Genomic DNA, 14,931 nt, shown 5'->3' on the forward strand with positions numbered 1-14,931 from the left:
ACAGGAAATGCAGTGGCAGTGGTGCCACTAGCATCCTGACGGGCATCCGCGCTTTGAAGGGGGGCGGGGTGGGGAGCGGGCTGGTGAGAAGATGATTCTGCGCTCACTGAAGTGTGCCGCAGGTAAGCACATGCTAGGACACCAGTTCAAGCTCAAGGTCGGGCAGGCAACGCTACTGCGCTTGCAGTGCCCCCACACTGCTTGCCCCTTTGTCAAAATTGACACCTTCTTCCTCCAAATTAGAAATGGAAGGGTCCCTTCCTGAAGAAATGATGTGGGTCATTCACCATGACCCGTTTCAAGCCCCCAGTCTTAGTAGAGAACCCAGGGGACTAGGGGACTAGGGGACAAGCCCTTGCCCTTGGGCATAGGACTGAGTCAGGAATAGTGTTTTGAGGCTACACTTGCCATGAGACTGCTACCCTCACCCATCACCTGACAACACCACAACCCTAGAGGTATGTGAGTTTGGGATTTTAGCATCAAGAACAAAATCAATTGGGTTGATGGTTTATGTTTTGTAATATTAGGATGTACCATATGGAATCAAGAAAAAAGAAGTAACTTAAAAAAAAAAAAAAAGACTCTTGCTTTCCAAATGTATAGCATCTTTTCAGCTGATCTGTGTTTCCAGAATAAGGAAGTGAGCCAGGTGAAAGAAGGAGAGAACATTCCTGGATGAAGGAGATGGGGACAAGGGAAAATGGGTGTAGCATTTTTAAGGAGAGTAGTTTGGAGCCAGATCACTCAGGGCCTGGAAAGCCAGGGAGCGGCACCAACTGGCATAAGCCTTAGGAAGCTCAGTGAGGTGTGAGTGTGGAAAATGGGCAAGGAGAAGGAGGAGGGAGATGCTGTTATTATCCAGATGAGGGACAGTGACGTCTGAAATGAAATGGTGGCAGCAGGAGAGGGTGGAACGGAGATGGTGACTGTGCAGAAGGAGGAAGAGCTTTCTGGTTTGGGCAGATGGGAGTTCAGTCCTGAATGAGGAAAGAAGACAAATCAGTTTAGGATTAGTTGACTTTGAGATGCGTGTGGGATACGCAGGTGGAAATACCCCAGGGACAGTTGGATAAGCACTTCCAGAAACCAGCAGGGCTGGAGGGCCGGTTTGGGAAGCTATCAGCATCTAGGTGGTAACTGAAGCCAAAGAGGAGAACAGCAGGGGAGACTGTTGGCAATATCTGGAGACATTTTTGATTGTCATAACGGGGTGGGGACTAAGCTGTCACTGGCATCTAGTAGGAGGCCAGAGATGCTACTGAACGTCCCATAATGCACAGGAGCCAATAAAGAATTATCTGGCCCCCGTGTCAGGAGTGCTGGGTTTGAGACACCTGGAGGGGCAGGACGTGTCAAGGGCGAGAAGAGGACTGGGCTTGGAGTCCAAGCAGAGGAGCAGGCCTTTAAGGAGACTGAAAGGGAACCACCAGAGAGAAGCCACTGACCAGGGGAAGCGCCTCAGTTACTTGAGCTATTGGCAAATCAATGTCAAGTACAGGGTAATGGATTGAGTGCTAAGGCGGGGCCTGAAGACAGAGGCCAGTTGATGGAATTTCCTGATGAATCCCTCACTGCTGCCCGACCCCAAGTAGAACCACTAAAGACAGGCTGCCAGAGGACCTCCTGAGGGGCCAGAGAGCTTTATAGAAAGGGCCTCTTACCTTCTCCGCACCCCTTCTTAAAGGACATGCCCGGGGAACATCAGGGCAATGCCTGCAGCTTTGTGAATTGGTACTGCTCAGACAAATGCGGCGGGTTCCAGCTGGCTGCGCCAGGGACAGCCCTTTCCAAGTTCGCCTCTTCCACCAACTCACAGGAAAAGGAGCCGGAGTTCAGCTGTTTCTCAAAACTGTAGTTTCTTCCCCTGTAGGAATTGGGGCTGCAAATATTTTTCACTAAAGCCAAGGGGTTTTGACTCACTGGATTTGACTGCTGGAAATGGCTGAAGATGTCATCTGGGTTATCCCCTTTGTGTGATATTTCATTGGCCTGGTTCGGCATCCTGGGAGCTTGAGACCTATCTGAAACCGGGAATACCTCTCTAGGTTGGCGTGGCTGTGTTGGACGCTCTGGGCTTCCCCTAAATAGAACCTGACTCCTTGGGTGAATGCTGAAATATATTTGTGTCATCTGTCCTCTCGATTTACCATATTTAATTCGTGTTCCCCCCCAAAATAAGATAGTGCATTTCAAGAGCTTAGTACCACGGCCAGCCCATTGTAAATGCTCAATAAAATGCCAGCTGTATTTTTTGTTCCTTGGGCTATTTTAATTCTTAGTCCTGGTCAGAGACAAAACGAAACTAACATTGTGGGTCTAAGCTTTGGAGACATAAAAAAAAAAAAAACAAAACAAAACAAAAACAAAAAAGCAACTATCTGCCATATGTTCAGATTTCTAATGGAACTATGCTTTTATGGTTTTTTTTAAAGATTTTATTTACTTACTTGAGAGAGAGAGAGCACAAGCAGGGGGAGCAGCAGGGGGAGAAGGAGACTCCCCGCTGAGCAGGGAGCCCAACAACCCGGGCTCCATCCCAGGACCTCCAGATCATGACTTGAGCGGAAGGCAGCCCTTAACTGACTCAACCATCCAGGCGTCCTCTGAACTATGTTTTTAAAGATTAACATTCAGAGACCACGTTTTCATATCCGAATGCCCTAAGAAAATATCATATACCAGAAATCTTCCTGCCTGAAGATTGATGTACGTTTGCAACAGTAAAGCCTCCATTTTCTGTGGAGACCTGAGCCAGCCATTGGTTTTATTACCACTTCCGAATAAAAATAAGAGAAAAGAGAAAACACAACATACACACTTGCTTTCCATGGTACACAACTTCTTACTCGATTTAAGTAGTTTCAAGCCCATCAAAAATCAAGATTTTAGGCTGCTGGGTTGGAAATCGCTTGGCGTGAAAAGGGAAAAAAGTCTTTGGGATTGTTGTGTCTGGTACTCTGTGTTTTCTCCGGGTTTCATTCACAGTGGGGAGAGGAATGGGGAGTGAGGAGAAGGAAGGGGAATGTTGGCGGAGGGAAAACATTCCGAAACGAGAAGATGCTATTATTGCACCTTCGGGCGGTTCTGTTCCTGGAGCAGGTACAGACCAAATGCCGTTCTGGAAAAAACCTGAGCCCAAACTTATGTCTTCTAGTCACAACAATAACAACAAAACCCAACTCCGTACAACGGGAGGGGGGGCGCGGTTTGTTTATATAACGTGTGGGTCGGGTCCCACACCGTAGCCTCGCCGCTCAGCGCTTCTCACGCCCCCTACTGGAGAAAGCAGGCGTGCTGCCGAATTACAGGGCCGCAGAAGTTCCCACTGCCCTCCAACTCTATCCTCGGGGAACCTGTGGGGCAGAGAGGGCGCAAAGTTCCGCTCTGACGCAGATAGCGTCTTCCCCTCTCCTGAAATCCTCTCCTGCACCCTCTTGGATCCGGTGTCCAAAACGACTGCCAGAGACTGTGTCTCTTGGTGCGAAGGAAAAGGACTGGCCAGACTAAAAAGGAGGGACTTTGGGGAAATGCAGGATTCCAGCCCTGGGCCGCGGCCCGGAGGAGATGATGTCACCGCTCCGGCGAAGCGAGGGCTGGGGGGTGGGGCGGCCGAGGGGGAGCCCGCGCCGCGCCCGCCGCCGCCAAGGGAGCGTTCCGGGCCCACGTCAGGGGACGCGTCGGGATAAATAGGGTCCCGCAATGGCCGAGGCCGGCTGCGCTCGGAGCTGCCGGGTCCGCGACTGGAGCTGCCCGGGCGGGACCGCGCCCCGCAGGCTGAGGGCTGGCGCTGCTCGCGCTCGGTGCGCCGGACGCCGGAGACCCCCGGCCGGCCCCCGCGGCCCCGCACCGCTGCCGCCGGCCGCGCGGGCCCAGAGCCTCTCCCGCGCCTCCAAAGGACGTCCTCCCCGGGGAAGGGAGGACGAGGCACTAGGCGGGCAGCAAGCCGGGGGCCCCTTCTGCCCGTCGGGGCGGCGGCGCGCCCGGGCAGGGCCATGCTGCTCTCCGTGCTGGCGGCGCTGTGCCTGGGGCTGCGCCTGGCGCTCGGCGTGCGCGGCGCGCCCTGCGAGGCGGTGCGCATCCCCATGTGCCGGCACATGCCCTGGAACATCACGCGGATGCCCAACCACCTGCACCACAGCACGCAGGAGAACGCCATCCTGGCCATCGAGCAGTACGAGGAGCTGGTGGACGTGAACTGCAGCTCGGTGCTGCGCTTCTTCCTCTGCGCCATGTACGCGCCCATCTGCACGCTGGAGTTCCTGCACGACCCCATCAAGCCGTGCAAGTCGGTGTGCCAGCGCGCGCGCGACGACTGCGAGCCCCTCATGAAGATGTACAACCACAGCTGGCCCGAGAGCCTGGCCTGCGAAGAGCTGCCGGTCTACGACCGCGGCGTGTGCATCTCGCCGGAGGCCATCGTCACCGACCTCCCCGACGGTGAGGCCGCGGGGAAGGAGCGCGGGGGCGAGGGGCGTTCTCGGCTCTTGCTGCCACCTGGGAACGGGGCGGCCGCTTCTCCCGATGCCGGTGGGTGGGCGGTCAGTTCCCCAACCCACTGTCGAGGGTTGGAGAAAGTGGGAAGGGCTGGTGACCTGACTTTGGCGAAAAGTCTGGTTTCCCTACAGGAATTTCAGAAGCCGAAGAGCACCACGTCCCATAGGTTATGTGTGTGCGGGGTGAGAAGGTGCTTATAAAGAGAGCCGTTGGGGACATTGTCATTGACAGTGTTTGAAGAGAGCAGCGGCAGCAAACACGTACATAGGTGGGGCATAGGAAGGGTCTGAGCCAGCCTTAAGCACTTAACATGTATAGTCTAATCCCGAAAAACAATCCCACCGGGATTCTCCATTTAGTGTTAGCTCTTGAAAACTTGCCGAAAAAAGCAGTACCAGTCATCACTCCCCACCAGGAGGGCAGTTCGTAAATTTAGTCGTTCTGGAAAATTGTGATGTCTGTTTCACGGTCAAGGTCTGTGGCATCTTAGTTCACTGGGTATCAACTTTTGCTTCCTTTTTTTTTTTTTCCATTTTGCTGCTTTTCTAGGATGAAGGAGCAAGTTTAAATCCATTTGTTGAAATGAAACCTAAGAACATTTTGCATGCTTTTATCCCTGACCCAGGTTCCTGCACATTTAAAGAGACTATAGTGTTGCCTTATCGTAGTTTCCGAGGTTCTGTTTCAGAGCATTGCCCAACACATGAAGGAGAAGTGAAGTGAAGGGAAAATCGAAACTCCTCTCTAATTCAAAGCCTTAGGGGAAAAAAAAACATATTTATTGCTCACATTATATAAATGATAGAGGGTTATGCTTTGGGGGATTTATATATAGCTGTGGACTGTTTCTGCACTGCAAAAGGAAAGGTGGTGATTTGGAAATATTCTGGATATTTTGATTAGTGTCCATTGTCAACTTGGAAAAACGTTTTACAACAGATTTGGAAGGAAAGTGAAGTCCGTGTATCAGCCAAGTCAAATGGGCGTGCATTCACGTCTGTTTGTGCTGGTTGGGCAAAATCTCACTCAAAATTCTTCTTTCCTAAGCCCAGGAAAGTCTGTATGAAAGAGATAGTCGACAGTCATATGACACTTTCACAATGTAGTATTATTCTTCGGTGATACTGTGCTAGTGTGTGTCTCCAGATGGTTCTTCATTCCAGCTGGGGGAACAGCCTAAGTCACTGGCCGCACCCATGCGGCTCTGTGTGTGTTTCAGACGTGAAGTGGATAGACATCACGCCAGACATGATGGTTCAGGAAAGGCCTCTTGATGTTGACTGTAAACGCCTAAGCCCCGGTGAGTTCTTTCTCCATGAGGTTCCCTCTTCGTCTCCTCCCCAGAGTGGTTTCTGGACACTTTCCCAACTTCTTGTCTCTCTTTTGTCTCCTTCAGACCGTTGCAAATGCAAAAAGGTGAAGCCCACTCTGGCGACATATCTGAGCAAAAACTACAGCTATGGTAAGTCCCCGGACGCAACCATTCGCTGGAGGGCTTGGCGCGTTACAAAGCCAGCCAAGGACAAAGGGTTTACTTATGGGGGCTCTCGGTGGCACAAAGACAAACTGTAAAATGTTTTGCTCTTCATTAAGCAAAACCGAAGTAGATTACCAGGGAGAACAGTGCTGTGGATCAGAGCACAAATTTGCCTTCAAGGTCCTACTCGTCTTAGGGAGAGGGGCCACTCAGCCAGGCCAGCCCACCTGCCCCATTCTCTTCCCGAGGTTTCCTGAAGGATGGGTGGGTGATCCATGGGTTGGATTATCTGAGGCCCAGAGGCCCAGGAACTAAGGCCCGCCCGTATTTCTTTTTACTTCTAAACACCTGTAGATATTGAGCATCTTAGAGGAATTGTGGGGCAATATGTACAAGTATTGACATAGTTGACATGCTCTCCTCTCTTATTGGAAAGAACAGCCAGCACTTTCTCCCTGAGTCAGCTATTTTTAATTTTTTAAGTAAATTTAATTCTGTTATCATTTGAAAGTAAATTTAACTAAAAATAAGTTCTTTTAAAATACCTGTATGAACTCTTTTATGTCCCTTTGCATCTCTTAAATTACTTCTGCTGAAAAAACAGGAACTGTTTAGGCAAAATGGTTTATTTGTTAACTTTGTTTTCCATAATTCAAACTGAAATTTTAATCATGAACTTTATGTGATATATCACATGTGAGAGTAGAAAGATCATGACCGTATAAAAGTCTGAAAAAAATAACCTCTTATTTGAATTGTAAGACTTGAGATTATAAGTGACCAATGTAGGTAACTCAACCAAAAAAAAAAAAAAAAGGCAACTGTCTTTTCCAGTAGCTTTCATTGCTGTTGTTTTAAAACTGTTCTTTGTAGATATTGTCTCAATCTAATCTACTTTGTCCCTCATCTGACACGATCCAGCCCTCCTTACTAACCCGAGTTTCACTGTCTTGCTGTTCTCCATTAACTACTTTGATGATGAAACCATTTTCTATTTAAGTCCTTTGGCTTCTTCCTAAACCAGCTTTCTAGGACGGAAGCCAAGACAGATCCATGCTAGGCTGATTACAATTCCATGGAAGGCAGTAATAGCAAGGGACCAAAAGGGCCAGAATTTAAAGCTTGATCAGACACAGTGATGTTACAGCCATCTGTAATAACGGTTGTACTTCTGCTCACCACAGACCTGGCTTTGACAGTCTGTGCAATTAAAGGATTGAGAGCAGTGATCTTCAGAGACTCCTTCCAGTTCAAAAATGTTATGACTTTAATAACTTCCTTTGGAAGGGAGGAAGTTCAAGCATCAGACGGGTGGTTGGACCGTACAGACTTTAAAGTGGCTTCTGAGGGGCGCCTGGGTGGCTCAGTCGGTTGAGCGTCCGACTCTTGATTTTGGCTCCGGTCATGATCTCATGACCGTGGGCTCCAGGCTCAGCGGGGAGTCTGTCTGAGATTCTCTCTCTCTTCTCCCTCTCTCCCTCCCCCCACACGCTCGCGCACGTGCGCGCGCTCTCTCTCTCTCTAATAAATCTTAAAAAAAAGTGGCTTCTGAACTCGAGAGCATACGAGCCTCACTTCAGATAATCACCAGGCAGAAGATCAACAAATACTCGTTTCTGTGAAATTTTTGACGTTCCTGACATGAATTTCCGGATATGATTTGGGCAAACAAACATACAAACCGGGTATGATTTGGGCAAACCGACAAACAGACAAGACTAATTCTAGGATCTTAAGGCAGAGAACCAGGTATGAGATTCTCCGTTCACATCCTAGCTGCAGCCCGATGGGGCGCAGTCACCGAGCCGGAGGCAGAGCCCAGACGGAGCCTGCCTGTCACTTGGCTCTTGCCTCCTGCAGCAGGATCCGGGGCTTGAAAGACAATGCTGACAATACGATTGTGTGGGCTCCTTGCCTGCGTCTGGGCAGCTTGGACATGACCATAATTACAGGAGGCATTCTTTAAGGGAGGCTCAGGAGTTGGCGCGAATACACCATCCTCCTTTGTCTCCAAAGGCTCCATCAACACTTCTGCCCCTTTTTTAACTTGCAGTCATCCATGCCAAAATAAAGGCGGTGCAGAGGAGCGGTTGTAACGAAGTAACCACCGTGGTGGACGTGAAGGAGATCTTCAAGTCCTCGTCCCCCATCCCTCGAACGCAGGTCCCGCTCATCACAAATTCTTCCTGCCAGTGTCCTCACATCCTGCCCCACCAAGACGTCCTCATCATGTGTTACGAGTGGCGGTCCAGGTAGGCACGAAGGGGCAGAAGCAACCGCACACGCTTCTAGAAACGTCAATCTCATTTAGCAGGCGTGGTTTATCTTAAAAAAAAAAAAAATGGTACCCGTAGTTCTTTTTAAAAAGACAACTTAATAAGTAAATAAGTAAAAATATAATTGTAATAGATGCCCCTGTTGCGATATCACATATCCTAAATATCATGGAGTCCCTCGTGGCATTAAGGAAAAAGAGAAATGGGGTATTTGGATGGAATCTTTAAAAACCAGTTTCAGAATTCATTAGGTGACTCCAAAAATTGTAGGCAGATAAATCGCTATGAGTTAAAACGGTTCTTTTCAAACCGCTCAAATCAATCTTAGTGTGGCAAATCCTGAATATTTTTTAAGAGCTCTTTAATAGCTTACAGATCAAGTAAACACAGCCATTTGAGACGACAGTTCCACGTTTTCCTTATACACAATATAAATGTACAATATTTGTCTGATAGACCATTACACACGCACACAGTCTCACTCACACACATAAACGCAGATCTCTAGCTCGGAGAGTGCTTCCCCATCTCTCTTTCCTTGGCATCTTTTTATATATTGGTATATTCCTTATAATGGAAAAATCAAACTCTTCAGGCAAGATTCCAGGAAGGGCCCCATAACTTGCCTCAGGATACCTCTCCAACAAAATGACTCCTTTTTTATGTAACCAGTCTTCTCTTGGATTCCCCATGAATGCTCCCGTTTCTTCTGGAAACAGCTATGAACTGTTTCTCCAAAACCCCTTTTGAAACGGACCTCACTTGAATACTTCCTCGATCTGGTTTCTATCAGTACTTGGGTACCGTCCTCACTGCCTGTATCACCTTGTGTTCTTGGCTTTGAAGCTGTTCTACCCCGAGCTTGTCTCCCTAAAGAAGCTGAATGAGTGAACGCTGACTGAATGCTTCTGGGCTCATCTCTTGCGTAGTGTTTGTATCTGCTACAGGACGCGATGCGGTTCTGGGAACGAACCGGACTGCTAGTCATTAAATCCTATTGGGACAGATGAATGGATTATTCGTGAATTAAATAAGAGCTTTCATGTCATCCTTTCTGTTTGCTTGTAGACTTAATGTAATTCTGATTAAAATAGCAGTAAAAATATTTTTATTTATTTAATTTAATTTATTTATTTATTTATTTATTTATTAACGAGAGTTATGTCTTCACAAATGATGCCGATGATCATTTGGAAGAACAAACGAGCAAGGGCGTGTAAAGGAGATTTTGAAGATACCATTGGAAAGGAGATCTGCCTTAGGAGAAACAGAAAAGTGGTACAAAGCTACACTTGCTAAAGCCATGTGAGGCAGGAGCACACGCGTAGGGAAATAACAGAGAGGAAGCAGTCTTGAAACATATTCCAATGCATAAAATAACTTATTATGAAAGAGATATGGCAAATCAATTGGACATGAATATTTTATTTAGTAAATGTTGCAAATATTTCTATTTGGAAAGCTAGTACATATTTTCACTTTCTACTGTACTACAAAATAAATTTCAAATGGATTAAAGAGATATTCTTAAAACGTAATCAGAGAGGATAAAATTAGGTGAATAGATATGTGAAATCTGAATGGCAAAATACTTTGCAAACATGAAATTAATGTTAGAAATTACAAGGGAAAAATGTCAAGATGTACTTTTGATGACATAATATCAGGGACATAAAAATCACCCAAAGAGAACAATACATACCGAGAAAAATACTTGCAATACTCATGACAAAGGAATAGTAACCTTCCTCTATAAAGAGTTCATACAAGTTCCTATTTGACACATTAAGACTACACTATATAAGTCATGCCTACATAAATCCATGCGGACAAGTTCCAGAAGACATACAAATAGTAAATTAATTTACCTCTTTAATTCTCCAATCTAAATTAAAGAAGAATTTGAATGAAAGTTCAATCATTTGGAAAACAATTTGGCACTGTGCATGGAAAACTTTGAAAAAATACATACTGTTTGAACCAATAATTCTATTTCAGGAATCTGTCCTACGGCAATACGAAGTCAGTGCACGCTAGTATACATACAAGGACATTCAGCACAACGCTGGGAATAGCAGCTAAGCCGAAGGAGGTTCAACAGTAGAGAAAGGCCCAAGTGTATTATGTGTACCATTGTTGAACTATTTTATGGTTATTAACGCTGTATTTTTTAATTATTCCATTTATATGAGAAAACGCGTAGAATAGAATGATAAAAAGAATGCACAGTATGATCTAAATACAGTGTGATTTGAATATATATATATTTAATAAATATATATATAAATATACATATATACATATATATAGGTACAAGGAAGAATAAAGGAAATGCTAGTAAAATACGAATGGTGGATATGTGGAGTGTAAAGAGTTATAAAGAATTCTGGTTTTTTACAATTTTTCCTATTTTTAAACGTTTTCCTTTCATAATCAGAGTCGCTCAAGATCAATTGCTTCTTTTCAGGATGATGCTTCTTGAGAACTGTTTAGTTGAGAAATGGAGAGACCAACTCAGTAAAAGATCCATTGTAAGTACAATTTAGCAACACTATGAATCTGGAGTTAAGGGCATGTGAAGAAATTCTTTTCAGCTGGGGATTCTTCACATTTTTCCAGCTCCAGGCCCTCAGGGGAGCCGGCAATACCCGCACTATTTGTCTTCTGCAGAAGTAGTTAAGAGCACAGCTCTTCTGACTTGGAAGTTGTAGCATTAATCTCTCTTCAGCCTCAAAGGTGATCTGGTTGCATTCAATACTGATTGACTGGTTATTTCCAGAGTAAATTGGTTGGGTTTTTTTAAATTTCTTCATGGTATTTCATTTAACTATTTTAGCACAATCAGTCAGGTACTTGAGCAGAATTAACATCCAGAGGGCTTAAAATGGACATAGACACGTAAGGGTGTGAATACGCAATTCTAAAATTCATGCTGTCTCTGTACGAAGCATAATCTTTCCCTGTGTTTACGATAATTTTGAGACTAGTCAAAATCAATTATCTACAAACCGTAATCGTTTTGTGGCCAAATCCATGATTTTAGTGGTAGTAACATCATCGAAATATTTTGTAATTCAATTAAAGGAGTTAGAATAATTTTTTTGCCCAGAGATATGAGATCACACCAGAACTGAAGAAATCAGGTCATTGGCTGGAGATGTTTAAAGCGTCCCCTCTCCTGAAAATACGTTTAGCTTTATCTAGGAGAGTTCGTGTTTTCAGGTTCACCGAAGGTCTTCCTAGGGCCTGAGGCCTCTCAGTTTGCGAGGGAAAAGGCTACATGAATACTGACTTACAGAGAAGGTAGTTTGAACACAGCCTCCCCTACTCTGTGCATTTCGGAATAACACGACTGTCACATCTGAGCTAAAAACTCAGGAGCTGCCTAGGAGCTCACTTAGCCTTACTGGACAGAAAATTCTAGCAGGATTAGTTATCCGGCTTCCAAGACTACGGTCGATTAGAATCATCAATGGAGAAAGCACATCCACCGTAAGAACCTGAGAGGAAAGCGAGCTTTCAGGAATCATAGCTGTTCGGGCCATTCACTTTTGCAGCAAATATTCCAATATGCTTCAAAGGAAAAATTTGGAGCTAGCACCGTATAATGGCAAACGTAATGAGTTTATTATTTCAGAACAGACTAGCCTTGTGCCCTGGGAGGGTGGGGACAGTGTTTCTCATTTCCCTGTATTTCTGGCACCTCGGACAACGCCCAGCCTGTGGTCATGCTCAAACTTTTTGCTGAATGAAATATACTCTAACAAAGCAGGGGCGAATAGGTTATAATAAAAGGCGACGTCTATTCAAGTGGACTCACTTTTTCAGTGTTTTCTTACATGCTGCTGTTGAAGTGAATAGTATTTCTTTATAAGCAGTAAGTCCTTTTCTATCAAGGAAAGAACTATCCAGAAAGTCTTATTTCTTATCGGTTCTGGGTGGCTAACACTTGAGTGGATTACTAGAGGTGGGAGGGGCTTCTGTCTTCCTTTGGGTGGGAGAGAATGGGGTGAACCCACCCATAAATGCGCTAGGAGACCCCCGGCCTTCCTCATGGGGCCAGATAAACTTCTGCTCTCCGCACGTCAGAGCCTCTTTAGAAGGCTTTCCTGTGCGGGAATGTCGCATCGCAGGGCCGAGGGGCACAAGTGCACGGCGTGGGGCCTTGGGCCCTAGACTGGCGAATTTGAATCCCAGCTCTGACGTTTGTCCACTGTGTGACCGGCTGCAAATGAGCTCTGCGGGCTTGTTTCCTGCTCAGGATCATGGTGTCCACCTAGCAGAGCTGTTGGGAGTTTCTGTGAAATGCATGGGAATCCAGACTTCCTCCCACCTCGAGCGCTTTTCAGCTCCTCTGGTGTGTGCTGAGTGCTCGGCGATGCGGGGTGGCGATCTTATTCGTTGTTGTCATGACTCAGATATTACGGTGAGAGAAAAGGGCATCGATTCTGACATCAGTTCAACAGCATTACACGGTGAGACGTGGCTGATGGTCATGTTTGCAAATTGCCTCCCAGCAGTGGGAAGAGAGGCTGCAGGAACAGCGGAGGACCGTTCAGGACAAGAAGCGAGCCGCGGGGCGCACCAGTCGTAGCAACACCCCGAAGCCAAAGGGCAAGCCGCCTGCTCCCAAACCAGCCAGCCCCAAGAAGACCATTAAAGCCAGGAGCGCCCAAAAGAGAACAAACCCCAAAAAAGCGTGAGCCAGCTGCTTTCCAGAACGGAGACTGTCTCTCAGGATGAGGCCAGGCACTGCCCAGCCAGCCTGGGGAAGGCCCCGCTCTCCCTGCCTTAACAACTGCAATACTCCTCGTAGACACACCTTGCGGCATTTTTCTTAATGATCTGCTTCCGTTTTTCTTTTTAAGCCACCACAAGCCGTAGTGGTAGGTACGTCCTTTGGCGTGGAGGGTACAGGAAAGCTGAAAGCCGGTGGACAGAGCTGCTCGCGGCATTCAGAGTAGCCTTCGTGCTGCCTCCGGGAGAGCTCAGTGTGGGGGAAAGATGCTTTGGTGCTTACCATTTGACCTAATATGTGCATCGTACAATAAATGCCATATTACAAACCAAACACCCTTTTTTTTTTTTAAATGTTTTATTTCAGTTTGACTTGTGTCATTAGAAGGTTTGTGATATTTTAAGAGGTGATTGAAAATACAATGATTCTAAGGAGGAAAGCAGGAGGAATGAATGTCTAAAAGATCTTTACGTGTTTGCTGTTTGCGCAAGAATCTCTGTGACGAAAGGGAATTTTCGAACAATCTAGAAAAGCAGGATATGGAAAATTGTAACGATTTCTTTTTTTTTACAAAGAGCCCTTTCAGCTCATTTTTAGCTAGAAACTCTAGATACTAAAATAATAATGATGATAACTAAGTCAATCAAAGGGAAAGGCAGACACACCGCATCTGAATCCTTGTTTCCCGGCTACCACGCCTTGGGTAGAAAGGCTCTGAACTCACATTCGTGATGCTTCTCCTTGGTACTCATTATGCAGCACCAGAAACCGAGCTCGCTTCTCCTATTGTGATTTAGGCACCAGCGACTCAACCCCCAAGAATTTTACACCCGTGGATGTTGTGCTCATCTCATTTCCCGGGACATCCTAGGTATCTTGATGCCAAGCCTGAGAGAATTTTCTCTGCGCATAACTGGTCCTTAAGAAGGTGCCGTGGGCCCAATGCGGGGGCGGGGGGGGGGCAGGACTCCAAAGTCCCTGGTTCTCAGCCGGCACCCCTGGTGGTACCCCTGCCACACACCAGCTCTGCGCTCAGAAAGGCAACTACAGTCACTTCTCCATTCAAGGAGGTAGAGGAACGATCTGAAAGCTGAAGTATAAAATCTCCTTTAGCTTTACCAATGTCCCTGCTTCTCAGAGAAGGCGTGGAGTGACCTGTCGTGCTCACATGAGATCATTAGCCACATATCTACTTTGATCTCTGTAGCCATTGGGACACAGAAGTGAGGTGTGTGGGTAAGCCCCGGAGAAAGTGGAGAAATGGGGTTAATAAGGAGGCGGGCATGGGCTCCCCTCTCCTGTGTCACCACCACAGGGCAGTGGAGTTAAAGGAGTCCAGTGGATGGACCCACACAAGGGTACCCATAAAATACTCGGTGTTTCTGCTCCATTAGAGGCCAAACTTCGCTGGCCCTTAAGGAAAGCCGGAGAGGGGTTCGGCATCACGTCCACACCAAGGAAACCTACCTAAGTCCATTAAAAGGCATTGGCAGCCTAGCCCACCTCCTCAGCATTGTAGGGGCTCTCTGGGGAGGGGAATCAGAAATGGAACTCTCCATGGAAGTAGAGAAAAAAACATGTAAAAAAAAGTCAACACGTGAAGTACAATACTGACGGTAATAAGAGTTTGGAGAGGACTACATATTTAAACACTGTTTACTTTAATTATTTAACTGAAATCACGTACCGAATATTAGACGAAAGGTAATACTTCATTAGGAATATTAACACATTATCTGATACTTAACTAAGCACGTTTATACATTAGACAATATGTAATCGGGCACATAATGTGACAAGTACAGTGGTGGCCTTCGTGTGAGAGCCAAAAACTTCTTTCTCTCCCTTCAATATTTTCTCCATCAAAATACATGTGAGAGCAGGTAAATAAAAATATATGGAAGGGAAGCTGAGGTATTGAAATGAGAATTGAGAGTTGGATT

General features: G+C 46.3%; 1 protein-coding gene across 1 annotated transcript; it reads left to right on the forward strand.

The window, feature by feature from the left end:
• The first annotated feature begins 3,718 nt into the window (after nt 1–3,718).
• On the forward strand, nt 3,719–13,321 carry LOC130542110 (secreted frizzled-related protein 4). The gene is made up of 6 exons (XM_057304480.1): nt 3,719–4,440; nt 5,717–5,797; nt 5,894–5,959; nt 8,028–8,226; nt 10,718–10,781; nt 12,768–13,321. The coding sequence occupies exons 1-6, from the start codon at nt 3,996–3,998 to the stop codon at nt 12,951–12,953; spliced, it is 1,041 nt and encodes a 346-aa protein (XP_057160463.1). The 5' UTR covers nt 3,719–3,995; the 3' UTR covers nt 12,954–13,321.
• The last annotated feature ends 1,610 nt before the right edge of the window (nt 13,322–14,931 follow it).

The sequence above is a fragment of the Ursus arctos genome, unplaced genomic scaffold, assembly GCF_023065955.2.
Source record: "Ursus arctos isolate Adak ecotype North America unplaced genomic scaffold, UrsArc2.0 scaffold_3, whole genome shotgun sequence".
NCBI classification, from domain to species: Eukaryota; Metazoa; Chordata; class Mammalia; order Carnivora; family Ursidae; genus Ursus; species Ursus arctos.